The 27,784-nt window shown below is 51.6% G+C and overlaps 1 protein-coding gene across 3 annotated transcripts in view; it reads left to right on the plus strand.

Annotated features, from left to right (window-relative positions):
* CFAP65 (cilia and flagella associated protein 65) overlaps positions 1 to 27,784 on the plus strand; it is a 401,443-nt gene that overhangs the window by 55,115 nt on the left and 318,544 nt on the right. For all 3 annotated transcript variants that reach the window (XM_029605027.1, XM_029605028.1, XM_029605029.1), the window contains exons 7-9: positions 5,204 to 5,343; positions 7,304 to 7,529; positions 26,067 to 26,332. In XM_029605027.1, the coding sequence (XP_029460887.1) occupies positions 5,204 to 5,343; positions 7,304 to 7,529; positions 26,067 to 26,332 (632 nt within the window). The remainder of the gene's footprint in view (positions 1 to 5,203; positions 5,344 to 7,303; positions 7,530 to 26,066; positions 26,333 to 27,784) is intronic.

The raw sequence follows: 27,784 nt of genomic DNA on the forward strand, positions 1-27,784 counted from the left end.
CATCCGTACTTGGACGATTGGCTGATTCGGGCCAAATCAAGAGAACTTTGTCATCTGGCGGTCCAGCGAGTTCTACATCTATTACGCTCGCTGGGTTGGGTGGTCAATGTAGCCAAGAGCCATCTGGTGCCGTCTCAATTCCTGGAATATTTGGGAGCTTTGTTCGACACGTGTCAAGGCACGGTGGCACTCACGCAGGATCGCAAAATAAAGTTGCAAGCTCAGATCCAAAGGTTGTTACGCAAGCCAGTACCAGTAGTATGGGATTATTTACAGGTATTGGGCTCTATGAACTCCACGCTGGAGTTAGTTCCATGGGCGTTCGCTCATATGCGTCCCTTGCAGTCAGCGTTGCTCTCCCGCTGGCACCCAGTCTCGGAGGAATATTTCCTCAGCTTGCCATTGACCCAAGACGCCAGAGACAGCTTGCTGTGGTGGCTCTGCCAGACCAATTTGAGTCGAGGGGTGTCGTTGGAGACTCCATAATGGACGGTGGTTACCACGGACGCCAGCCTGCTCGGTTGGAGAGCGGTCTGCCTCGGGCAGGCGGTTCAGGGAACATGGTCGGCTCGGGAGGCGTCATGGTCCATCAATCGGTTGGAAACGCGAGCAGTGCGGCTGGCTCTGTTGAGGTTCCTCCCGCTCATCCGCGGTCGGTCGGTCAGGATTCTGTCGGACAATGCGACCACGGTAGCTTACATCAATCGACAGGGGGGAACCAGGAGTCAGCCGGTGGCGGCCGAAGCTCGGTCGTTGATGATATGGGCGGAGGCCCACCTGAGCAGTATTGCGGCCTCTCACATAGCCGGTGTAGAAAACGTCCAGGCGGATTTTCTCAGTCGCCATTGGCTGGATCCCGGAGAGTGGGAGCTCGCGGGAGAAGCATTCCGACTCATCTGCGATCGGTGGGGCACACCAGCGGTAGATCTGATGGCTACGTTCAAGAATGCGAAAGCTCCCCGGTTTTTTGCTCGCCGACGGGAGACGTCAGCGGAAGGCATAGACGCGCTGGTGGTGCCGTTGCCGATGGATGTGTTGCGCTATGTGTTTCCTCCGTGGCCGCTCATAGGAAGGGTGCTGCGTCGAATAGAGCAGCATCCGGCGGACGTGATCATGGTCGCCCCGGAATGGCCAAGGAGGCCGTGGTTTGCGGATCTGCTGAATCTAGCGGTCGAGGGGCCGCTTCGTTTCCCGTTTCTTCCGGACCTCCTGCATCAGGGGGCCCGTTTGTTTCGACCTGGTACATCGCTTTTGTCTAGCGGCATGGCTTTTGAGAGGCAGCGGTTGAAATCTAAGGGGTACGCTGAAACGGTGGTATCTACTCTTTTGCGTTCCCGAAAGAAGTCTATGTCTATGTATTATGTGCGAGTGTGGAGACTTTTTGAGTCTTGGTGTTTGGAGCGCAGCGTAGCGCCTACCCGAGCGGCTATCCCGGACATACTGCTGTTTCTCCAGGACGGGTTATCCAAGGGACTTTCCTGTAGTTCCTTGAGGGTGCAAGTAGCGGCGTTAGGTTCTTTTCGAGGTCTAGTGCATGGAGCTTCGGTGGCGGCGCATCCGGATGTGGTGCGCTTCCTTTGGGGGGCAAAGCATTTGTGCCCTCCGTTTCGACAGCCGTGTCCGTCTTGGAATTTGAATGTTGTCCTTAAAGCGTTGTGTGCGGCACCTTTTGAGCCTCTTCGCAGTGTCACGCTTAAGGATTTAACTCTGAAGGCGGTATTCTTGGTGGCCATGGTCTCGGCACGGCAGATTTCTGAGCTTCAGGCTCTGTCGTGTCGGGAGCCTTTTTTTGCGGATTTCGGATTCGGGAATCTCGTTGCGGACGGTACCGTCCTTTTTACCCAAGGTGGTCTCATCGTTTCACGTGAATCAAACGGTAGAGTTGCCATCTTTTGGGCAGGTGCCGTCTTCAGACCCTATGGCTAAGGATCTTCATAAGTTGGATGTGCGGCGCGTGCTGCTACATTATTTGGAAGTCACTAATGCCTTCAGGGAATCCAACCATCTTTTCGTACTCTATGGTGGTTCAAGGTGGGGTAAGGCGGCCTCCAAGACTACGATTGCTCGGTGGTTGAAAGAAACCATTCGGTCGGCGTACCTGTTGCAGGGGAGGTCGTTGCCTGTGGGGCTGAGAGCTCACTCTACTCGAGCCCAGGCTGCTTCCTGGGCAGAATGCCACCATATACCTACAGAGGAGATCTGTAGGGCGGCCACCTGGAAATCGGTCCACACTTTTGCCCGGCACTATCGTTTGGATGTGAAAGTGCCAGAGTCGTCGGGATTTGGAGAAGGGGTGCTTAGAGCAGGCCTCTCCGGCTCCCACCCTAAGTAAGGTAAGCTCTGGTACATCCCAGGAGTCTGGACTGATCCTGGTACGTACAGGGAAAAGAAAATTAGGTTCTTACCTTCTGCTAATTTTCGTTCCTGTAGTACTGAGGATCAGTCCAGAGTCCCGCCCAGTGTTATTTCTGCCGGGAGAGGTTGTGTGGACTGTGTGTTTGTTAACTGAATCAGGAAGACTTTTTGTTGGTTACCTCGAGTTCGGTACCCAGTTGGGTGGAGTTAATGCTTCGTTTTTGGCACAGTTTTGAGGTATTTTGAGTGTTATCATGGTTATATGTTGCGGGTTGTCCTGCTGCTTTGACATTAAGTAATACTGCCAGACTGTAGGTGGCACCAGCCTAGATATAGGCGGAGTTTTTGTTTATAAACTTCTGTCTCCATCTGCTAGAGGGGGGGCAAAACCCAGGAGTCTGGACTGATCCTCGGTACTACAGGAACAAAAATTAGCAGAAGGTAAGAACCTAATTTTCTTTTACAGTTTCTTATTCATACCCCGGATCAGTCCAGACAAGTGGGTTTATGCATCCTTACCAGCAGATGGAGGCAAAACCTTGAGGCACTGCTACGTAACAGAGCGCCACCTGCAGTCCCTCAGTATTTCTCTGTCTCCAGCAGATGACAGGTGCAAACTTGCAGTCTGGATTTTCAGAAAAAAATAAGAAAAAAGAAGAGAGAGGAGATCTCGACTCCCCGAGGTGTTAGGCTCCTTCGTAGGCCATTCTTCTGGTAGAGCAGGGTGAGCAGGGGGTTGGTGATCCCTGTGTTAGTTCGGCCTTTGTCTTCAGGGAGGGTGATAATGCGGAGGTTCCGGTTCCCTCATCCTCTCTGGGTCCCTGTCACCTCCTGTTGTCAGCCTCCTTCGCCATAAGCAAGAAAATATTTCATTTCTTTCTCTTCTGGGTGTGACTCTTTAATTTATTTTTTGAATAAAAAAAAAAAAAGAAAACAGAAGAAGAGAGGAAGCAGCAGTGCTCGACATGCTGAGTTCAGTGTTGCTGCTGGGAGGCGGTTCCAGGTGAGTGGGGCCGAATCGTCGTGCCCCACTCACCTGGAGTTTACAAATCTTGGTGTTTGCAGAACAGGGTGCAGTCTTTAAAGGTGGACATTCCACAGATCCTGGCCTTTTTGCAGAGTAGTTTGGTGAAGGGTTTGACCTTTGGGTCTAGGTAGCAGCCTTGATTTCCCTTCTTGGCAGGATTCAGGGTAGACCATTAGTGTCTCATCCAGATGTGACTTGTTTTCTAAAAGGGGCAAAACACCTGCGTCTTCTGGTGAGGAAGATCTGTCCAGCATGGAATCTGAATGTGGTTCTTCGGGTACTATGTGACCCTCCCTTCGAGCCAATGCAAAGGGTGTCGTTGAAGGATTTAACCCTGAAGACTGTTTTTCTGGTGGCCATCTGTTCGGCTAGGTGAATATCTGAGCTGCAAGCGTCATGTGGGGAACTTTACTCTGCTTTTCAGAGGATGGGGTTTCTTTGCATTCGGTTCCATCTTTTTTGCCTAAGGTGGTCTCCTCCTCTCACCTTAATCAAGATGTCGAGCTTCCGGCCTTTCCGAACTTGACAGCCGACACTCTGATGGCTAGAGAGCTTCACTTATTGGATGTGCATAGAATTCTTTTGAAATATCTCAAGGTGACGAATGCCTTTTGTAGATCTGATCATCTATTTGTCCTGTTCAGTGGAGCAAAGAAGGGAAATAAGGCTTCCAAGGGCTCTATTGCACGATGGTTAAAAGAGACGATAGCTTCAGCTTACATCTGTAAGGGCCGGTCGGTGCTGGAGGGGTTGCCAGCGCATTCCACTAGGACACAGGCGACCTTGTGGGTGGAGTATCAACTGCTTTCTCCGCAGGAGATTTGTCTTGCTGTGATGTGGTCTTCTCTTCACACTTTTACCAAACGTTACCGCTTAAACGTGTGAACCCCAGAAGAGGCGACGTTTGGGGAGAATGATTTGCGTGTGGGTATTTCAAGTTCCCACCCAGAATAGAGTGGCCTGGGTACATCCTACTTGTCTGGACTAATCTGGGGTACGAACAGAAAGGAAAATTGATTCTTACCTGCTAATTTTCATTCCTGAAGGTACCATGGATCAGTACAGAGACCCGCCCCCCATCTGTGGAAAGAATTCCTCGCTTATGGATATGGTTGAGCTGGCAGAGCTGGCATATGATATACTCAGAGTAGTGCAAAGTGTACATAGTTTGGTATATATTTTGTGTTAAATCAAGGGGGCCTAGTTGGCAGGGGACTCTGCCTTTAAGTCTCTGTTTGCCCAGGGTTATTGGGGTTTGTAGAAAACTTGGCTTGGGTATAGGTCAGTATTGAGGGGCTGCAGGTGGCACTCTTGGTTATGTAGCAGTGCCTTACAGTTTTGTTCTCTGCCTCCATCTGCTGGTAGGGATGCATAATCCCACTCGTTTGGACCGGTCCGTGGTACTTCAAGAATGAAAATTAGCAGGTAAGAACCAATTTTCCTATAGTTTCATTATGCTTGAGTGAGAGAACAAATGAAATGGAGCCCTATAACTGAGTAATTATATAAAATGTGATATGTAATTGGAATTCGATGGCAGTTGCATTGCCTTTACCTCCAAAATGCATATCTACCCATAGTGGTAGAAAACCAGACATGAAGGCAACTGGGTCAGTTGGTCTTTGTTTACTGTGTTAGATTACAGTCTGAGGACAGGGCACCTCTCCGGTGAGTGGAATGCCCTAGAGAATTATGTGTGTGCTTAATTGACTCGTTGCTGGTAAACACAGAGCATTTTTCCATCAAGGATTTCACGAACCCCAAGAGCCCCAAACATTTGCCTTCACTGTATTACTTGTATTTTTTTATTATTTTTAACAGCTAAATATCCACACCTTTTGATTCATGGTTCAGAAGACACACCTTCCTCTGCAGGGCAGCAGCACGCCCAGCTTCGTTTTGGCCCCATTGCTATTGGCACCACAGTAGAGAAATGTATGGAAGTAATCAACATGTCCTCGGTACGTGCCCAGCAAGGTGGGATCCCAGAGAGTTTGTAAAGGGCAGAGATAATACAATGTGCTAGAAACCTCGATTACAAGCTAGAATGAGGGCCAGATTTAGGCAGCGGCAACATAAGCAACTGCTTCCGGTGCCAAATTTTGCCAGGCACCCGAGCATTGTCGCTGCTCCTTCTCTCCAAGCCGTGCAGTGTTCCCTTGCATGGGTTTGCACAGTAACAGGAAGGCTTTGTGGGTGGAGAGGGTGAGGCACCACAGAGCCTGGAGAGTGCGACCCCGTACTATATTTCCCTTTTAAAGCTGTGCTGCTGTTACTGCTGGTGCAGAACTCTGCCGTGTCTTAGAGATAAGGAGCAGGACCAGACAGGAGAGGCTCCCTCGCCCCCCTTGACTTTGGGGTGGGGGTGGGGGTGAAAGTCGACCCCCTTTCCCTGCTGACTATGGGTGCCCAACATATAAATCCTGCCCTGTGTAGAATATGCACTTCATCTAGTAATACTCTAGGTCTGGTACACTCAGTGTCGTATATCAGTGGTAACATTCTGGATTTGGCTTCCTATAGTCACAGTGCCTGCTTTCCTGTAATTCTTTGCTCATGGCAAGCACCACAAAATCTGGCTTTTGACGTAGACTTTGGCAATCCCTGTAGGAAATCAGCCAGCTAAAATGGAAAGAGCAACTTCAGGCAGGCAGCTGCTTGGAGAGCCTTTCTCCCTGTTCCCCCATATCAGTACCAGTCTCTCCTCTCTCCCTCCCCTGCATGTCCCTAACTGATTCTCTCGCAGCTGGCTTTAGGCCTTGTCATCGTCCTCTGCTTCTTGGGGCTGGACTCGTGGCTTTCACTAGATAGATAATCCTACACAGGCCCTGGGCGGCAGAGGAAGAGGAGGACATGGCTTGAAACCGGCCTTCTCTGGAGAAAGGGTGATCTGGCCAGGAGGAAGGTGGGGTCGGGAGGTGGGGAGCTAGATTTGGGGGAAGAAGGAGGAAAAGAGGATTGTGGGAAAGGAGAGAGGAAAAGGAGAAGCAGAGCAAATCATTGGGGGGAGCAGATTAGGGGGGAGGGGGAAAAGTGGGGTGTAAATGGACAGAAAGAGGATTAGAGGAAAGATAAAGAAGATAGGACGAGGGAGGGCAGGAGGAGAGAAGGAAGGAAGGAAGAAGAGCCTCTAGAAGGGCAGGAGAAGACTAAAGAGGGCAAATGGAAAAGAGAGAGAGGAGTGAGAGGGAAGAAAATGGAAAGCAGGAAGTGAAACAGAGAACTGCAATAGAGAGCGACTGGGAGAAGTGGTTTGCATGTCCTTGACCCCTTGTGAGCAGAGAGACTGGGGGAGAGATACTTCTTATTGCATTTATTGTATAGATGTGCTGTGAGTCGAGGAGGGTGACATATAAATCCAAACTGTGATGCAAGGAATGGGAAAAGAACCAAAGTATACTCGAGACACACAGCAAGCTTGGAAAGTTTGCATGGTTTGTCCAGCTAAGTTCACTGCTCTGGCTGCATCCATCTTGTCCAGCTACCTGTTTAGTCAGATAAAAGTTAAGCCGGACAGCTTGCAGGCATTCTGGGGATGTTCCAGGATGGATAACTTATCTGCCTCTGTCGGGGTGTGCGTGAGAGCAGTCCTGATATTAGCCGGACAAGTTTACCCAGCCATATTTAGTGGAGCTTAAAGTCGGCAGCACTCTGCCAAATATCTGACAATGTATCCATTTTCAGTTTTTTTCAAAGTAAATTTTGAAATGCTATATAGGTTTGCAGTAAATTTTGGACATATTTAGAAACGTAGAATAAATGTGCTGCAGGGTCTCGAAGGCTATACTGCAGAATTTTCTGACTCTTGCCACAGAATCTCCCTCTGTGTTTTGTGGAAGTGCTTAAACTCAAAGAAGCAGTTGGGGGTGCTGAAGCCTGAGTAATAAATGCTCTGACAGCTTTTTCCTCTTGGTGCCTCAGGTTAGTGTTCAGTTTCGCATTGAGAGGATGAAGCAGCCATCATCACTCGAAGATGACGTTTTCTTCTGCACTGTTACTCAGGCAGAGGCACCAGCCTACGGGAAACTGCAGATCCCAGTGCAGTTTGCGCCTCACATAGTGGGTGCTGAGAGCGTGGATTACTTCTCTGTAGTTCCTGTTGGGAGCATCATCAGATCTGTGCTAAAGGTGACTGGATCGTGCCTAGGTATGGAGTCCTGTGCAGCTCATTTGAGCTCAGCTCAGCCTCATTTGTCACTTATTTCCAGTGCTGATTGGCAAAAAAATGCAGATTCTTATGCTGATGCTTTTGTAATGATTAGCTATTTTCAGTCTAACTTGTATTTCATTTTTGAAACGATATTAGTGTTTATGGTTAATAAAAGTCTTTGCTACTCATCCATGCTCAGAGGAGCAATAATCAAAGTGGTTTGTGCAGGTGAACTGCATAATATCGTGGGCTGATTATTGCTCCCTGCCCCTCTACCCTCTGTGGGTAAAGTTACATGTGTGTTCACAGCTCAAAAATATGGGTAATCAAATCTCTGCATGTATTTTTCGGTGTATACTTTATACCTGCTTAAATGCAGGTACTTTGTAGTCGAATTTAGAAAATGAGCTTTTGTCCTGTGACATCCACTTTCATTATTGCCCTGAGTGGATATAAGTAAACCGATATGCTTTCTCCAAAAAGAAATGTTAATAACTATCATGTAACCTGTATGGCGCCAACTCAGAGAAACTTAAACAGAATGAGAGGTGATGAAAGAAAACTAAATTCCCTGTACGTACCAGGATCAGTCCAGGACACCTGGGTTGTGACTCCGCACCAGTAGATGGAGACAGAGCAAGATCTGTCGGACGTGGCTACATATAGCCACGTGCCTCACACAGCCCCTCAGTCTTACTCTGTCTCCAGTAGATGGTTCAGGTGCAGTCACAGCCTCTGGCCTAGTCCTGGTATTTAGTCAGGCCTAGGGTTCTTTAGCTTTTTTTTTTTGACGTTTAAAAAAAAAAAAAGTAAAAGGAAGCTTTTCTCTATAGGAGAACAGAAGAAGGAAGGTCCTCCGTCCGTCCTGCCTCCCAGGGGGGTCTGAAGGTTCTGAGGGGACCATCCCCCCCTGGTAGAGGCCGCTGCTAGGGTCGAGGACCCGGCTATTCTAGTAGCAGCGTTGAGGGGTGACACCGGGGAGCCCGGTTCACTCACCCCCGCAGGAGCACAGGCCTCAGTACCGAGGACAGTGCCCAGTTAGTAAAAAAAAAAAAAAAAAGTTTTACTTTTATTTTGTCGCACCGGCTCTCCGTTCCTTCGCGGGGGGGGGGGGGGGGGGGGGCTGTTTCAGCGCGGGTGTTAATTTTAGTTTTAGTTTTTACTTTTGCTCCGTCCTCACTCCGGATGCTGAGGGGGTCGGTCTGCAGCACATGCGGCTCGCGCGCGAGGATCTGTTCTTTTTGCATTGTAGGCGGTGAGGGCCATCCGGGGCCGGTTGGGGGGGCCGGTCCCGGCCGGCGCGTTCGCCGCCGCGTGTAGGGAAGGCTGCAGATGGGCCTGCAGATCTCTTCCCAGTCAGCGCGTGAGTGGCGGCCATTTTGGGGACTGCCCGGGAAATTTTGCGGGAGGCCGCGGCTGATGGCGGCATGCCTCCCGCGCTTTCCCCACAACAGACACCCTTGGGGGGGGGGGCCCCCAGGGGGGGGGCTGAATCCCCAGTGGGGGCCAGCGAGAGTGAATATTCGTCGGAGTCTGACTCCTCCTTCTCCTCGGACTTTGCGCTTTTATTGCGCAAAGTCCTAAAGTACAAAGGCCACAGGCGCAGAGTTGGAAAATCTTCTCACGACAAGGGATCCGGTGCAGGTTCCGGATCCCGGAAAAGAAAATCCGGGGCTGCTCTGAGAAGAACCTTAGCTCCCCCTAAAGAAAAGCGTCCATTGAGAGGCATTCCTCAGGACATGGACACTGATTCCCCGTTGCAAGATGAGGGAGATCTGGCCGAGGAGCCCCCGGGGGGGGGGGGGGGTCGATGGTGCCACGGGGGACGGTTCCTCTCAGCCTGGTACTGGCAAGGGTACGCAGGCCGTCGACGGAGATGACCCGAAGGTGGTCCGCCTATTTCGGAGGGAGGAGTTTTTCCCACTTATCCCGGCTATCCTCCAGGAGCTGGGGGTGGAAGCGCCTCCAGGTGGTCTCTCGACTTGACGCAAACATGGACCCAGTGCTACTGGGTCTCACCGGACCAGCCGTGGCTTTCCCGTTCCACTTTGCGGCATCCGATATCTTGTTCCGCGAATGGGATACGCCAGAGCTGGGCCTGAAGGTCAGCAAGGCCATGGATAAACTTTACCCCCTGCCAGAGGATGCCCTGGAGCTTCTCCGGTTGCCAAGGGTGGATGCTGCGGTGTCTGCGATGACGAAGAGGTTGACTATTCCAGTCACAGGGGCCACGGCCCTCAGGGACATACACGATAGAAAACTTGAGCTGCAGCTGAAGAAGATTTTCGAGGTTTCAGCGTTGGGGGTCCATGCGGCCATCTGTAGTAACTTCGCCATGCGGGCGATCCTGCGCTGGGCCCAGGTTCTCCAGGCCAATGCTGACCTCTCGGAGGAAGAGGCCAAGCAAGCAGACCATCTGGAGGCGGCAATAGCTTACAGCGCTGATGCTCTATATGACCACCTTCGTACTTCAGCCAGATCCATGGTTTTGGCTGTTTCAGCGCGGCGTCTCCTTTGGCTCCGCAACTGGGCGGCGGATGGGTCGTCCAAGGCTCACCTCGGGGCGCTACCGTTCAATGGAAAATTGTTGTTTGGCAAAGAGTTAGATGATTTGATGTTGTCCCTCGGGGAAAACAGGGCCTTTAAGCTGCCTGAAGACAGGTTTCGGACTCGATCCTCTTTTCCTAGTAGGTCTAGGTTCCGGGGAAACAGGAAATCTCGCCCCCAGAGGTCCTCCAGTCCCACATACCGTGCGGGTTCCTCCCGATCCTTTTCCTGGTCGCAGTCCTTTCGAGGGAAACGGTTCGGTAGACAGGGGGGAGCCCCGGGGGGACCGGGGCCCAAGACCTCTCAATGAGATACGGTTGGTCCATCCCTCGCGTCAGCTCCAGTCGTTCATCCCAAACGTAGGAGCCCAGCTGGAGTTGTTCTACGAGGAATGGGCCAAAATAACATCGGATCAGTGAGTCCTCAGTGTGATAAGACGAGGCTACGCGTTAGATTTTGCACGGACGCCGACAGACAAGTTTCTGGTGTCGCCCTGCAAGTGTCCACGGAAGCACGTCGCTGTAGAGGGTACTCTTTGGTGCCTAGAAAGCCTGGGTGCGATACTTCCCGTGCCTCCCGGTCAACGAGGCGAGGGCCGTTACTCCATTTTATTTTATTTATTTTTTTTATTTGTATTTTTCTATACCGGCATTCACGGAGTTCGTATCATGTCGGTTTACATAAAACAGCATTGTGCCAAAGAAGGACGGCACAGCACGGCCAATCTTGGATCTAAAAGGGGTAAACAGATGTCTTCGCATTCCCCATTTCAAAATGGAGATGATTCGGTCTGTGATTGCCTCGGTCCGCCTGGGTGAGTTTCTGACGTCCTTGGACCTCACAGAAGCATACCTCCATATCGGCATCCAGCCGTTTTATCAATGGTTCCTCAGGTTTTGCATTCTGGGCAGGCACTATCAATTCAGGGCCCTTCCCTTCGGTCTCGCCACGGCTCCCCGCACGTTCATGAAGGTAATGGTAGTGGTGGCGGCTCAGCTCCGACGGGAGGGGTTTCTGGTACACCCCTACTTGGACGATTGGCTGATTCGGGCCAAGTCCGAGAGTCGGTGTCGGCAAACGATAGACAGGGTCCTTCATCTGTTGAGGTCCCTGGGATGGGTGGTCAATCTCAACAAGAGTCATCTGGTTCCCACCCAGTCTTTGGAGTACCTGGGTGCCCGGTTCGACACCAAGCAGGGCAAGGTGTTTCTTTCCAGGGAGCGGGTGTGCAAGCTTCAGAGTCAGGTACGCCGGTTATTGTCTCTTCGGCTTCCACTGGTTTGCGATTATCTGACGGTTTTGGGTTCTATGGCCTCGACGCTCGCTTTGGTGCCCTGGGCCTTCGCCCACCTACGTCCGTTGCAATCAGCATTGCTTTCCCGCTGGAAGCCAGTATCGGAAGAGTTCCATCTACCACTGCCGCTCCCAGCTCAAGCGAGAGTCAGTCTGCGCTGGTGGCTAGAAGCGGATCACTTGACGTGTGGAGTGTCCCTGCTAGTGCCCGACTGGACGGTGGTCACTACGGATGCCAGTCTCTCCGGCTGGGGAGCGGTCTGCCTGGGCAGGTCAGTGCAGGGCCGGTGGTCCTGGGCTCAATCTCAATGGTCCATCAATCGCCTGGAAACCAGAGCGGTAAGCCTGGCACTGCAGTCCTTTCTCCCGCTGATTCGGGGACAGGCGGTCCCCAAATCAGCGGCCTATATCAATCGCCAGGGCGGGACGAGAAGTCCGCTGGTGGCGGAGGAGGCGCAACACTTGATGGTCTGGGTGGAGTGACATCTCAGCAACATTGCGGCGTCTCACATCGCCGGAGTCGACAATGTTCAGGCGGACTTCCTCAGTCGTCATCACCTGGATCCCGGAGAATGGGAACTGGCGGAGGATGCCTTTCGTTTCATCAGCGAAAGGTGGGGAACGCCACACATGGACCTGATGGCCACGTTCCAGAACACGAAGGCCCCACGGTTTTACAGTCGAAGGCGGGAACGAGGGGCCGAGGGCGTCGACGCGTTGGTTCTGCCCTGGCTGACGGACGTGTTGTTGTATGTGTTCCCTCCGTGGCCGCTGATAGGCAAGGTACTTCGGCGCATAGAGCTGCACTCGTCCACAGTGATCATGGTGGCACCGGAGTGGCCACGGCGCCCGTGGTTCGTGGACCTCATCCAACTTTCGGTGGATGCTCCCCTTCGTCTTCAGGGGTTTGCAGGGCTCCTCCGTCAAGGCCCCGTTTGTTTGGAGGATGCGGATCACTTTTGTCTCGCGGCATGGCTTTTGAGAGGCAGCGCCTGAAGAGAAAGGGTTATTCGGATGCGGTGGTTTCCACGTTGTTGCGGGCTAGGAAGCAGTCCACGTCCTTGGCTTATGTCCAGTTCTGGGCGGTCTTTGTTGACTGGTGTGCAAAGCGCAGCGTGGATCCTATTTCGGCTTCCTTCTCCGATATTCTAGCTTTTCTTCAGGCTGGCCTTGCTAAAGGTCTCTCATGTAGTACCCTACGGGTTCAGGTTGCGGCACTCGGATGCCTAAGGGGCAAGGTGCATGGGGTGTCTCTGGCACTACACCCGGATATAGCGCGTTTTCTTAGAGGAGCTAAGCATTTGCGTCCTCCATTGCGCCATCCTTGTCCGTCCTGGAATCTCAACTGGGTACTTTCCGTCTTGTGCTCGTCGCCTTTTGAGCCAATAAAGCGGTCGACACTCAAGGATCTTACGTTGAAGACGGTGTTCCTCGTCGCGATCGCCTCGGCGAGGCAAGTCTCGGAGTTGCAGGCGTTGTCATGTAGGGAGCCGTTCCTGAGGATCTCGGATTTAGGGGTTTCTTTACGGATGGTTCCTTCTTTCTTACCAAAAGTTGTGTCGGCGTTTCATTTGAATCAATCGATCGAGCTTCCTGCCTTCCCTGTTGCAGACTTGTCGGATCCGAAATCCAGGGAACTACGGAAGCTAGACGTGCGGAGGGTCCTCCTTCGCTACCTGGAAGTCACTAATCCTTTCAGGGTATCTGATCACCTCTTCGTCCTCTTTTCCGGTCCGAAAAGAGGTGGGGCAGCTTCCCGGACTACAATCGCTCGTTGGCTCAAGGAAGCCATTGATTCGGCGTATGTGGTTCGGGGTAATCCTGTGCCCGTGGGTCTTAGGGCTCACTCGACGCGGTCGCACGCGGCTTCGTGGGCAGAGTCCTCGCAGGTGTCGCCTCAAGAGATTTGCAGGGTGGCCACCTGGAAGTCGTTGCACACTTTCACTAGGCATTACCGGTTGGACGTTCAGGTCACTGACTCTGGGGGTTTTGGAGAGAGGGTACTCCGAGCGGGTCTCTCTAGTTCCCACCCTCGGTAAGATGGCTCTGGTACATCCCAGGTGTCCTGGACTGATCCTGGTACGTACAGGGAAAGGAAAATTACTTTCTTACCTGATAATTTTCGTTCCTGTAGTACCATGGATCAGTCCAGGATCCCACCCGTGTTTTTGCTGGTCTGAAGTAACGGAGAGTCCGCTCGCTGTTTGTTTGTTCACCTAATCTGATTTCTTGATTTCTTGGTTCGCTTCTCCGGTTGGGGAGCTTTGTTCCAGTTCGGGTTTCTGAATCAGGACCCATTGGGTATAGTTATTTAGCTTGTTCTACTTTGACATTACGTAAGACTGAGGGGCTGTGTGAGGCATGTCACTATATGTAGCCAAGTCCGACAGATCTTGCTCTGTCTCCATCTACTGGTGCGGAGTCACAACCCAGGTGTCCTGGACTGATCCGTGGTACTACAGGAACGAAAATTATCAGGTAAGAAACTAATTTTCCTGTAGTGGTCAAATGCCTGTCAGTTAAGATTTAAGGTTTAGAAAGGTCAGTGTCATGCATTTGGGGTGCAAAAATCCAAGGGAGCAGTACACGGTGGGAAGTGAGGAACTAAGATCTTGGGATAATCATATCTGATAATCCCAAGATAGCAAATCAGTGTGATAAGGCAGTGGCTAGAGCCAGAAGGATGCCATGATGCATAGAGGGATGACTGGCAGAAAGAGGGTCACAGTTGTGAGCCCTTCTGCTGTGGCATGGTCAACGCCACAGCAGAAGGTTGGGACGAAGCTGTATATTCACCTATACCAGCCTCATTCCCCACAGACTGAACCCTTGGGTTCCTGGGGCCAACAGGACTTAGGCAAACGTCTCAAAGGTCAGTCAGAATGAGAGAGTCCAGAATCAGGCTAGAGTCAGGGCAGGCAGTGATCAAAGCAAAGTCGAGACCCGAAGCAGAGGTTATTATGGGAGATCAGGCAGGGCAGGCATGGATAAGGCAAAGCAGGCAGCATCAGGAACACGGCAAGGATCAGGAAGCAAAGCTAGGGAGTGTGGCTGGGGTTTATATTCATTGCTGCGTGACATCGTCCATGCACATCAGCTGTTCCAATTCCCACCGCAGGGCCTTTAAGTGGTGATGCGCTGTGCACATGTGTACTTAGGGAAGCCCACAGGAGAAGTGGCATGGCAGTGTCTTCGACTTATCAGTACCTGGCTGGGCTGGCAGTGGCTTGAGTAATTGCAGCTGGTCTCGGGAGCTCCCTGCGACCAGCCAAACGTTACAGTAACCCCCCCCCCCAAGCCCCCTCCCCAAGGCTTTATGCTTAGGCTTTTGGAGGAAGCATCGATGGGATATTTTCATCTTCTGGGGAGTTTGGCGGCTAGACACAGGTTTAAGAGGAGATTTCAGGGAGTCTTTGGTTTTGGAAGAACACGAAAGGGCATCAGCCTGTTGGCCTTCTGTTGCAGGGGTGAATCTTTTGGAGAGATGGCACAAGTCCCTTGATCCTTTTGTTGTTTGAGAACAGCCCCCACCCCAATGAGAACGCTTCTACGAAGGACTTTGAGTGGAGGAGACAGTGATCTTGTAGGAGCTCCGGTTGGAGAGCTTTAGATATATGAATGGCTTCTGACTCCTCTGTGGACAATGGCTGGACCTTGCCTCTAAGGGGCATCTCCCCTGGAGTAGATCACCTGAATGGTTGTCCAATCTATGAGACATCAGGGTTTTGGGCGGTTGCTTGCTGCATACATCAGTGGAGGCTGTATACTGGGGTGGCAGGTCCTGCAGATTAGGCAAAGCTGTCTGAGCCACTGTGACCAGAGGCAGGGTCCGAGCAGAGCAATGCTCCTGGCAGGTGGGACTCCAATCTAGAGCAGGTTGGTGGAATTGGAGCCTGGAACTTGAGTCTTCCCTCAGTAAAAATATTTTTGTCTTTCTTCCTCCGTATGCCAGCTGCCCATTATTCTACAGTCTGGATCTCTTGGCAGTATCTTTTTCATATGTCTAATTTTTATGTACAGGTTTTATGATTTTTCTATGTCTTCTGTGTATTAATGTATGTTTATTATTCTATGCATTTTACACTGTGCCTCACCAGAAAACAGATGCAGATGTGAACGGGTTATATATTTTTGAAATAAATAAAAGTTCCAACAAATATTTTTCTTGTTGATCACGCTTCAGGCCTCCTTTTGACCTAATTGTATCAAGAGGACTATTTTCCTAGAGGTCCATATTCAGCAGCTATCTGATGAGCAAGTTAGCTGAATAAACATAACTGGTTAACTTGGCAGCGCAGCCGTGTCACTGAATATACCCAGCTATCTATTTTTTTTTAAAGATTTATTTATCAAAATGCAAAGCACTCCATACAGTTAATATAGAAAAACAGACGTATGCAAATCAAGAAATAAGACTGTTCCAGCATGTGATGCACTGCTATTTTCAAACATAAAGTAAAACATGTAGAAGTCGATATTGAGCTGCAGAGCTAGGCAGATATAGGTATCTGGCTAACTTAGCCACTGAATATTCCTAAAGTATATCTGGCCAACTTTAGGACAACCCTATGGCGTGACCAGAGTTAACCACATAACATAACATACGCGGCTAAATCTGGCCCACCCGGAAATACCTCCCGCTACCCTGGAACGCCCCTGACTTATGCAGCTTTAAATATAGCCAGTTAGCTATTTAGACAGATATTCATCTAAATGGCTTTTGAATATCAATCTCATAATAGCTGAAAATCAGCTAACAAGACCACAGAATCGAATACTTCATGCATTCCATCAGACATACCTACACATACCGGATATACCCAGCTGTCTAATAGCTAGGCAGATACGTTTAGCTGGCTAACTTTAGACCTGCTCTATAGCAGCTCTAACTTATGTGGCTAAGAGCCTGATTTACTAAGGTTTATCTCCCATTCTGTGTCTATGGGAAAAAGGCTTAGTAAATGAGGTCCTAACTTACCAGGTCCTAACTTACCAGGTCCTAACTTACCAGGTCATTCATCAGGCCGTGATATTTTGCATCTCCCTGCCCAGATACCCTCTCCTATCACAATGGCCTACTTTGCATGCGATGAATAATGCAAATGCACGCAAAGAAGGTCATTACTAGTCAATTTGACGCTAATATTTTCTTGTGGCCGACTGAGAAGGTGGTCAGCCTCAATGAAATAACAACACGTCCTTGAAAAGAGTTAGATGTGCAGTGGGAGGCCCAGGACTGCCCTTCCCTTGTACTTGGATACATTTTTGCTGCGATCCTATGGTAAAGAAGTTTGCTCTTATTTGTGGTGGGGAGGGGGAAAAGTCGCATCTCTGTGCAGCAATTAATGTAACTGTGGGATAAAGGAGGCCTGGGATTACCCACTCTTAAATGGTACAACCTAGCAGCAAACCTCCGTCATATAGGAGACTGGATGCTGAGGACCACTCAGCTTGATCTGTTATCCTTACCTTTCCTACTACATAGTCCCCTGCCTGGCAGTGGCTTGCTCCTCCTCTGCAGTTGTCTTTTAAGATGTACAGATATTTTGGAGAAGCATCACTCCTCTAACACTGACCTCTGATGCCCAGTTGGTTTGGTGACGTTCAGATGGATGAGGGAGATGGAGACGGGAACCTCCCTCCATAGAGTTCATTATTTCTTAGTAATGGACAATCCACCCTGGATTGGTGGCTCCCTTCCTCATAAAACTGAATGATTTCTAGATTGGTATAAGAAACGGGGGGGGGGGGATACAGACTGTGACTCTGTAACTTTGGCTCTGTTATTGTTGCTATTGTATTACGAACGACCGTTATCTGTTCTGGAAAAATGTAATAAATAGAGTTGTACAAAAAAAACAAACCACAGCCAAACAGGGAGGTTGAGCGGGGGTCAGTGCTGACCTCTATTTGAACCTGGGGGCCACTGATCGAGGCAGCCCCTCCTCCCCCAAAATGGAAAAAATGTTTACATTATGCACGGAGTCAAAGCCCACCGCCCCACCAGAGTGACCCAATAAACCCTCCAACCTCCCAGCAGCCACCAATATCATTCAATGTCCCCCCCCCCCCCCCACCTACCTGGCATCACTCAATGCCCCAAACATTACACAACTCCCCTACACCCACCCTGGCCTGGGTCCGATTTCTGTACCTTACCCCCGTTACATGGAGTTTGGAAAATGGCGTCCTAATCCGCAAAGCGAGATCCATTTTAAGGTAGGGTGGTTCTGAAAGGGGTGGGGGTGCTGTACTGTTGGGGATGGGGGCGCCAGAAACTGCTTTGGGACTTGTCATCTGAATGTCTATACCCTCTTCCCATCTCTCCTCTTCCCGTCTCTCCTCTCCCCGTCTCTCCTCTCCCCCATCTCCAACAAGAGGGATCACATTACTCCAATATTAAAGAAATTACACTGGCTCCCTATTAAGTTTAGAATCCTTCACAAACTATTAACAGTCACTCACAAGGCCATACACAACATCACACCACTGGATCTTACAATACCTTTGCAACCCCACACCTCCACCCGTCCTCTAAGACTAGCCCAGAGCGGCACTCTGCAAGCACCTACCATCAAGACTTCCTTCAGAAAAAGAGCTATGTCCGCTTCGGGCCCCAAGCAATGGAACCTGCTTCCTCCTGATCTAAGACTTGAACAATGTCCAGTCACCTTCAAGAAGAGACTTAAGACTTTATTGTTTGGCCAAGCTTTCCCATAACCATTCATTTCCTCCATGGTTTCAGTCCGTATCATCATGTTAATGTCCCCTTAAGGAGGTTAGCTTAGTTCCTCCCAATATAAGTTCCCAGCTTTCGCCCAAGTTATGTCTACCCTTGTTGCTATACCTACGTTCACCCTAGTTATGTTATCCAGGTTTAGCTACCCTGTTCTATGTTCTATGTAAGACAAGACTGTGTCTGTTGTTTTTTGCTGGTTGTAATGTAAACCGTAGTGATAATTAATCCTGTTAATTGAACCACGGTATATAAAAGCTATAAATAAATAAATCTCTCCTCTCCTCCTATCTGTCCTCTCCCTCTGTCTCTTCTCCCCCTGTCTCTCCTCTCCTCTAGGTTCTGCATATGTAGGTCCTTATGTCTCATCTCATAGGCCTTAGGTTGGAGATGGCACCATCTCATAGCTCTTCTCTGGTCTGCCATCACCCTTCCTGGATACAGGACTCCAGGGGAAGACTCAGAGAGGTATTATTGCCTCTAATAGTGGTTCCTTTTCCTAAGCACCCTAGCATCTATCTGGCCTTTGTCATATGATCATCACAAGGGAGTTAACCATACTAGAGCTGGTACCTGACTTACAAATGGAGACAGTAAGCTGTTTCTGACCCAGCAGATTCCTCTTGTTCTTTTGGACTTCCAACTCAATCAGAACCAGTCTCCATTAGGTTCTGGTGCCATGAACTTTCATGTGCAAGTACCCAGAGTTAGTTTTTCCCTATTTCCTATACCCTTGCAACTCCCTTAGCTCAGGTGCTCCAGTCCACGGCTCTCTCCACACAGTAACACAGTGACACATGCAAAAAGTCACAGGTGTCACCAAAACATAACACAGGAAGGTGCACTGGAGTTCATAAAAGGGGAACTCAGAGGCTGTGTTAGACAGAGGCATGAGCCAGCTGGGTGGCTGCCCTTGATCCAGATCTAAAGGAGACCCCAGAATGAAGAGTACATGTCATGCATGCCATTTTGTTGTTAGCATAATAGAACCAATATTGCCAGACATATGAAAAGGTGTAAATTTTGCCCAAGCAGCTCCCGAAAAGCAGGTGGGCCCAGGAAAGAAGGAGGCCCAATGCCCCTAAACTGTTAATCATCCTTAGCAGCAGTTGGAGGGAAAGTCAATGTGGGGCCTGTCGGGGCTGTGCATTCACAGGCCTTGTGGCAGGCCAACCCCCTCCTCCTGCATGGGCTTCCTTTTCTCAATGGGTGTGGCCCCTGCAGGGCCTGTGAGCACACACTCCCTGACAGGCCCCTTACTGACTTTCCCTCCTATTTATCAATGGGTGTGGCCCCTGCAGGGCCTGTGAGCACACACTCCCTGACAGGCCCCTTACTGACTTTCCCTCCTATTTATCAATGGGTGTGGCCCCTGCAGGGCCTGTGAGCACACACTCCCTGACAGGCCCCTTACTGACTTTCCCTCCTATTTATCAATGGGTGTGGCCCCTGCAGGGCCTGTGAGCACACACTCCCTGACAGGCCCCTTACTGACTTTCCCTCCTATTTATCAATGGGTGTGGCCCCTGCAGGGCCTGTGAGCACACACTCCCTGACAGGCCCCTTACTGACTTTCCCTCCTATTTCTTAATGGATGTGGCCCCTGCAGGGCCTGTGAGCACACACTCCCTGACAGGCCCCTTACTGACTTTCCCTCCTATTTATCAATGGATGTGGCCCCTGCAGGGCCTGTGAGCACACACTCCCTGACAGGCCCCTTACTGACTTTCCCTCCTATTTCTCAATGGGTGTGACCCCTGCAGGGCCTGGAGCACACACTCCCTGACAGGCCCCTTACTGACTTTCCCTCCTCTTTCTCAATGGATGTGGCCCCTGCAGGGCCTGTGAGCACACACTCCCTGACAGGCCTCTTACTGACTTTCCCTCCTCTTTCTCAATGGGTGTGGCCCCTGCAGGGCCTGTGAGCACACACTCCCTGACAGGCCCCTTACTGGCTTTCCCTCCTATTTCTCAATGGGTGTGGCCCCTGCAGGGCCTGGAGCACACACTCCCTGACAGGCCCCTTACTGACTTTCCCTCCTATTTATCAATGGGTGTGGCCCCTGCAGGGCCTGTGAGCACACACTCCCTGACAGGCCCCTTACTGGCTTTCCCTCCTATTGTTTCTGTCACCTCCAGCCTCCTCACCAGACAAAAGAGGTGAGGTGGCATGAGGTGAGGGGAGAGATGGAGATGTGAGAGGAGGCAATGTTGGGGGGAGCAGGAGGGACAGGCCTGGGAAGGGGTAAAGGAGGCAGAGGAGCTTTGAGGGAACAAATGCTAAAGGTTTGCCCTGGGCTCTCTGTGGCAGGGTAATTGTAGTTCCCTGTACATACCAGGATCTGTCCAGGACACCTGGGTTGTGACTCCGCACCAGTAGATGGAGACAGACTAAAACTTGTGGGCGGAGCCATATATGCCCCTGTGCCAGTCACAGCCCCTCAGTCTTACTCTGTCTCCAGTAGATGGTGCAGGTTTGGTCACAGCCCTGGTTCCCTGGGGTTTTTTCTTATCGTCAGGGTTCTTTGGTTAGTTAGTTTGTCTTACTGTTAAAAGCTATTTTCTGTTCTATTTGGATTCCCGCTGGTCCTGCCTCCCAGGGGGGTTTTGAAAGTCCTGAGGGGACCATCCCCCCCTGGTTGAGGCCGCTGCTAGGGTCGAGGACCCGCTTTTTGCAGTAGCAGCGTCGGGGGTGACACCGGGGAGCCCGGTTCACTCACCCCTGCTGGAACACAGGCCTCAGGACCGAGGACAGCGGCAGTAGTAAAAAAAAAAAAAAAAAAAGTTTTGGCTGCTTTTATTTTGCTGCGGCTCCTGTTTCCATTCAGTGCCGGCTCTCCGTTCCTTCGGGGGGGGGGGGGGGGGCTGTTGGTGCGCTTCCGCTGCGATTATTTTAATTTAATTGCTTTTATTATTTTTTTCCTCCTCTTTTGTGCGGCTCGTGGCATGCCGAGAGGCTCGGCTTGCCGCTCCTGCGGCTCTGCGCGCGCGCGGCTCTCTAGAGACGGAGTTTGCTCCGTCTGCGTCTCTGGCGGCGAGGGTTCGTCGGGGGGCGCTCCGGGGGTCTGGGCTAGGGCGCTGCGATTGCCGGCGCGCGAATCGGCCGTCGCTGCAGGCCCGGGGGACCCTTTCCTGCTCAGCGCGGGAGTGGCGGCCATTTTAGCAACAGGCCGGGAAGCCACGAGGGAGGCAGCAGAAGATGGCGGCTTGCCTCCCGCGCTTTCTTCACAACGGCGACCCGCCGGGGGTGCCCCGGGGGAGCGGGGTCTCCTGCGCATTCCGGATCCGGGGAGTCCGGCTCCGGGTCTTCCTACTCCTCAGATTTCGCGCTTTTATTGCGAATGATTTTAAAATGCAAACGCCGCAGTAAAGCCAGGAAGACAGGTGCGGCGAAGGGATCTGGTAGATCCACCAGATCCCGGAAGAGGAAATCTATCACGGCCCCTGATGGGGGCGCCATGCGACGAAGCCGTCCCTTGCGGGGTGTTCCGCAGGACACGGACTCAAGCTCTTCCTCTCAGGGAGAGGATGACCCGGCCGAAGAGCCTCTGGAGGGGGCTGATGGGGCGCCGGATGAAGGGCCGGCTCAGCCAGAGGCGGGAAAAGGAAATCCTGCCGTCGAGGGGGACGACCCCAAGGTGGTTCGCTTGTTCCATAGGGAGGAACTGTCCCCGCTTATCCCGGCTATACTCCAGGAGCTGGGGGTGGAAGCGCCTGCGGTGGTGCCCAGACAGGGGGCTAATATGGACCCAGTTCTCCTGGGTCTCACGGGGCCCGCAGTGGTTTTTCCGTTCATCTTTACGGCCTCGGACATCCTGTCTCAGGAGTGGGACACTCCGGAGCTGGGTCTCAAGGTGAGCAAGGCCATGGATAAACTTTACCCGTTGCCTGAGGAGGCGCTGGAACTGCTCCGTCTGCCGAAAGTGGATTCGGCGGTGTCCGCCGTAACGAAGCGGTCGACGATTCCTGTTACGGGAGCCACGGCTCTCAAAGATATCCAGGACAGGAAGCTGGAGGTACAACTAAAGAAAATTTTTGAGGTGTCTGCTTTAGGGGTCCGTGCAGCCATTTGTAGTAATTTCGCTATGCGGGCCAGCCTGCGCTGGGCACAGCATCTGAAGGCTAATGCAGGTCTCTCGGAAGGGGAGGCCAGGCAAGCTGATCAGTTTGAGGCGGCGATTGCTTATAGTGCTGATGCGCTCCAGGATCTCCTTCGTACTTCGGCTAGATCTATGGTTTCGGCGGTGTCGACTCGTCGGCTCCTCTGGCTTCGTAACTGGGCGGCGGACGGTTCATCCAAGGCCCATTTAGGGGCCCTGCCGTTCAAAGGAAAGTTGTTGTTTGGCAAGGAATTGGATGAGTTGATGTTGTCCCTCGGTGAGAATAGGGCGTTCAGGCTGCCGGAGAACCGGTCTAGATCTCGGTCTTCTTTCTCGGGCCGTTCCCGCTTCCACGGCGGCAGGAGATCCCGTCCGCAGAGGGCCGCTGGCTCTTCTTACCGTTCGGGGCCCTCACGGTCGTCCTCTTGGTCCCAGTCCTTTCGAGGGAAAGGATTCGGTCGGCAGGAGCCCCGGGAGGCGCGGGTCCAAAATCCTCCCAATGAGATGCGGCCGGTCCATCCCTCTCAGCAGCTGCGGTCGTTCGTCCCAAACGTGGGAGCTCGGCTGCAGTTGTTGGCCGAGGAATGGGCCAAAATAACGTCGGACCAGTGGGTTCTCGACGTGATAAGTCACGGTTACGCGTTAGATTTTGCACGGATCCCATTCGACAAGTTTCTGGTGTCGCCATGCAAGTGCCCCAAAAAAAGCGCGCAGCGGTAAAGGGTACCCTCCAACGCCTGCAATCCTTAGGGGCAATTTCCCCCGTGCCCATAGGGCAGCAGGGCTTCGGCCGTTACTCCATTTACTTCATCGTGCCAAAGAAGGACGGCACCGCAAGACCAATCTTGGATCTGAAAGGTGTACACAGATGCTTTCGCATTCCACGCTTCAAAATGGAGACTATTCGGTCGGTAATTGCCTCAGTCCGGCCCGGCGAATTCCTGGCATCCTTGGATCTCACGGAGGCGTACCTTCACATCGGCATCCAGCCGTTTTACCATCGATTCCTCAGGTTCTGTATCCTGGGCCGACATTATCAGTTCCGAGCCCTTCCCTTCGGCCTGGCCACGGCTCCCTGGACATTCACCAAGGTGATGGTGGTGGTCGCTGCTCAGCTCCGGAGGGAGGGGTTGATGGTACACCCCTACTTGGACGATTGGCTGATTCGAGCCAAATCCGAGACTCAGTGCCGGCAGGCAGTCAACAGGGTTCTCGCTCTCTTGCGATCCCTGGGATGGGTGGTGAACCTCAGCAAGAGCCACCTAGTTCCCACTCGGTCTCTGGAGTACCTGGGGGGCTCTGTTCGATACCAGGAAGGGCAAAGTGTTCCTGTCCATGGACAGAGTTCGCAAGCTTCAGTGTCAGGTACGCCGATTGTTGTCACTGCGGTTTCCACTGGTCTCCGATTATCTGACGGTTTTGGGTTCTATGGCTTCAACTCTAGCGTTGGTCCCTTGGGCTTTTGCTCATCTGCGCCCTTTGCAATCAGCGTTGCTTTCCCGTTGGAAGCCGGTGTCGGAGGAGTTTCATCTGCCACTTCCGCTTACGGACCAGGCACGGGACAGCCTCCTCTGGTGGCTAGAAGCAGACCACTTGACTTGCGGAGTGTCTCTCCTGGTGCCCAACTGGACGGTGGTAACCACGGATGCCAGTCTCTCCGGCTGGGGAGCAGTCTGCCTAGGCAGGTCGGTACAGGGCAGGTGGCCCTCGTCCCAGACTCAGTGGTCCATCAATCGTCTGGAGACCCGGGCAGTGCGTCTGGCTCTACAGTCCTTTCTGCCGCTGATACGGGGAAAGGCGGTTCGGGTGTTGTCGGACAATGCCACCACCGTATCCTACATCAATCGCCAAGGGGGAACAAGGAGTCCTGTCATGGCAGAGGAGGCGCAGCTCTTGCTAGCTTGGGCAGAGCGCAATCTCAGCGACCTAGCGGCGTCTCACATGGCCGGAGTCGACAACGTTCAGGCGGATTTTCTCAGCTGTCATCATCTGGATCCCGGAGAGTGGGAGCTGGCGCCGGAGGCTTTTCAGCTGATCTGCCAAAAGTGGGGGATGCCTCATATGGACCTCATGGCTACCTGGCAGAATGCCAAGGCGCCCAGGTTTTACAGCCGTCAGAGAGAGAGAGGGGCCGAAGGCGTCGACGCGTTGGTCCTTCCGTGGCCGACGAATGTCCTGCTGTACGTGTTCCCTCCTTGCCCGATGATCGGCAAGATTCTTCGGCGCATCGAATTACATCCGGCAAGTGTAATCTTGGTAGCGCCAGAATGGCCGCGGCGACCGTGGTTCGCAGACCTCATCCATTTGTCGATAGCGTCTCCCCTTCGCTTCCAGGGGTTTCCGGGCCTCCTCCGTCAAGGCCCCGTTTGTTCGGCGGATGCGGATCACTTCTGTCTCGCGGCATGGCTTTTGAGAGGCAGCGCTTGAAGAGAAAAGGTTATTCGGATGGGGTAGTCGCTACGTTGTTGCGGGCCAGAATGTCATCTACCTCTATGACTTATGTTCGCGTCTGGGTAGTCTTCGACGAATGGTGCGCAGAGCGCAATGTGGAGAGTACAGGTGGCGGCTCTTGGCTGTCTGAGGGGCAAGGGGCACAGGGGTTCCCTGGCCTTGCATTCGGATGTTGCGCGTTTTCTCAGGGGGGCTAAACATCTTCGTCCTCCATTGCGCCATCCCTGTCCGTCATGGAATCTCAACTGGGTACTCTCCGCGTTGTGCTCGTCTCCTTTCGAGCCCATTAAACGGGCAACGCTCAAGGATCTTACGTTAATGGTAGTTTTCCTTGTTGCTATTGCATCGGCGCGTCGCGTCTCCGTTCCTTCGGATCTCGGATTCTGGAATCTCTTTGCGGACGGTCCCTTCTTTCTTGCCCAAGGTGGTTTCGGCCTTCCACGTGAATCAGTCCATTGAGCTTCCAGCTTTTCCCATTCACGATGCGTCGCTGCCACAGATGCAGGAGTTGCGGAAGTTGGATGTCCGGAGGGCAGTCCTCTAGAGGTCACCAATCCGTTCCGGGTTACGGATCATCTTTTTGTTTTGTTCTCAGGCCCAAAGCGTGGGGGTCCGACTTCCCGGGCTACGATTGCACGCTGGCTCAAGGAGGCCATTGGTTCGGCGTACATAGTACGAGGAAAGTCTGTGCCGCAGGGTCTCCGAGCACATTCTACTCGTGCCCATGCTGCTTCCTGGGCAGAGGATTCTCAGGTGTCGCCCCAGGAGATTTGCAGGGCGGCTACTTGGAAGTCGTTGCATACCTTTACACGTCATTACCGGCTGGATGTTCAAGACACTGCCGGGGGTTTTGGAGAGAGGGTACTCCGTGCGGGACTCTCTGCTTCCCACCCTCGGTAAGATGGCTCTGGTACATCCCAGGTGTCCTGGACTGATCCTGGTACGTACAGGGAAAGGAAAATTAGTTTCTTACCTGATAATTTTCGTTCCTGTAGTACCAAGGATCAGTCCAGGATCCCGCCCGCAGTGCTGCGCTGAAGTAATGGAGAGTCCGCTCATTGTTCTCACTTACTCTGTTCCGCTTGTTCGCTCTCTCGGTTGGGGAGTCTGTTTCCAGAAGGGGTGTTCTTCCCCGTTTTGTGTGTGGTTACTAGCTAGTTTGGTTCTCTGGTTATGTTCTACTTTGACATTCCGTATGACTGAGGGGCTGTGACTGGCACAGGGGCATATATGGCTCCGCCCACAAGTTTTAGTCTGTCTCCATCTACTGGTGCGGAGTCACAACCCAGGTGTCCTGGACTGATCCTTGGTACTACAGGAACGAAAATTATCAGGTAAGAAACTAATTTTCCTTTAGGAAGACTGCTCAATTAAATAAAATCCCTCCTGAATTCCTTGCTGTTCCAGGTCCATCGATGTCACTGCAGTATCCTCAGCTTAACTTTGGTCTCATAAACCTTGGGGAGCAGAAGATGTGCACTCTGAAAATCAGCAACGCCTCGAGCATCCCTGCATATTACCAGTTTCTCATTGATTGCAAGCAGAGCACCTTCTCTGTGGACCATCCTGCTGGGATCCTGAAAGGGAACTCTTCACAGATCCTGAAAGTGTCCTTCCACCCCAAACACCCTATGAGTTACTACCGGAGAGCGGTCTGCCTCATTCACCACCAGGTAAAGGGGAAGCCAACGGAAATACTCTTTCCAGCCACTTTACTCCTTACCATGCACAACTTGCAATGCTTCTTTCCCCGAGCTTCCACACTTCAGAGTTTGTTCACTGCTGTATGGTATATAACGGGGCAGGGACTAGGACTCACGGTGCAGTACAGAATCTGTAGAGTATATAACAGCGCAGGGATTCAGATTCACTACGGGACACACTTAGAACTTGTAAAGTATATAATAGGGCAGGGATTAGGACTCACTGTGGGATACAGAATCTAAAGAGTGTGTGTCAGTGCAGGGATTGAGATTCACTATGGGACACACTTAGAACCTGTAGAGCATATAACAGGGCAGGGATTAGGACTCACTGTGCAGTACAGAATCTGTAGAGTATATAACAGTGCAGGGATTCAGATTCACTACGGGACACACTTAGAACCTGTAGAGTATATAACAGGATAGGGATTAGGACTCACTGTGCAGTACAGAATCTGTGAGTATATAACAGCGCAGGGATTCAGATTCACTACGGGACACTTAGAACTTGTAAAGTATATAATAGGGCAGGGATTAGGACTCACTGTGGGATACAGAATCTAAAGAGTGTGTGTCAGTGCAGGGATTGAGATTCACTATGGGACACACTTAGAACCTGTAGAGTATATAACAGGATAGGGATTAGGACTCACTGTGCAGTACAGAATCTGTGAGTATATAACAGCGCAGGGATTCAGATTCACTACGGGACACTTAGAACTTGTAAAGTATATAATAGGGCAGGGATTAGGACTCACTGTGGGATACAGAATCTAAAGAGTGTGTGTCAGTGCAGGGATTGAGATTCACTATGGGACACACTTAGAACCTGTAGAGTATATAACAGGATAGGGATTAGGACTCACTGTGCAGTACAGAATCTGTGAGTATATAACAGTGCAGGGATTCAGATTCACTACGGGACACACTTAGAACTTGTAAAGTATATAACAGTGCAGGGATTAGGACTCACTGTGCAGTACAGAATCTGTGAGTATATAACAGTGCAGGGATTCAGATTCACTACGGGACACTTAGAACTTGTAAAGTATATAACAGGATAGGGATAAGGACTCACTGTGCAGTACAGAATCTGTGAGTATATAACAGTGCAGGGATTCAGATTCACTACGGGACACTTAGAACTTGTAGAGTATATAACAGAATAGGGATTAGGACTCACTGTGGGGTACATAATCTGTATAGTGTGTGACAGTGCAGGGATTCAGATTCTCTATGAGTCACACTTAGAACCTGTAGAGTATATAACAGAACAGGGATTAGGATTCACTGTGGGGTACAGAATCTGAATAGTGTGTGACAGTGCAGAGATTCAGATTCCGTATGGGACACACTTAGAACTTGTAAAGTATATAACAGGGCAGGGATTAGGACTCACAGTGGGATACAGAATCTAAAGAG

Source organism: Rhinatrema bivittatum, chromosome 6 (genome assembly GCF_901001135.1).
Source record: "Rhinatrema bivittatum chromosome 6, aRhiBiv1.1, whole genome shotgun sequence".
NCBI classification, from domain to species: Eukaryota; Metazoa; Chordata; class Amphibia; order Gymnophiona; family Rhinatrematidae; genus Rhinatrema; species Rhinatrema bivittatum.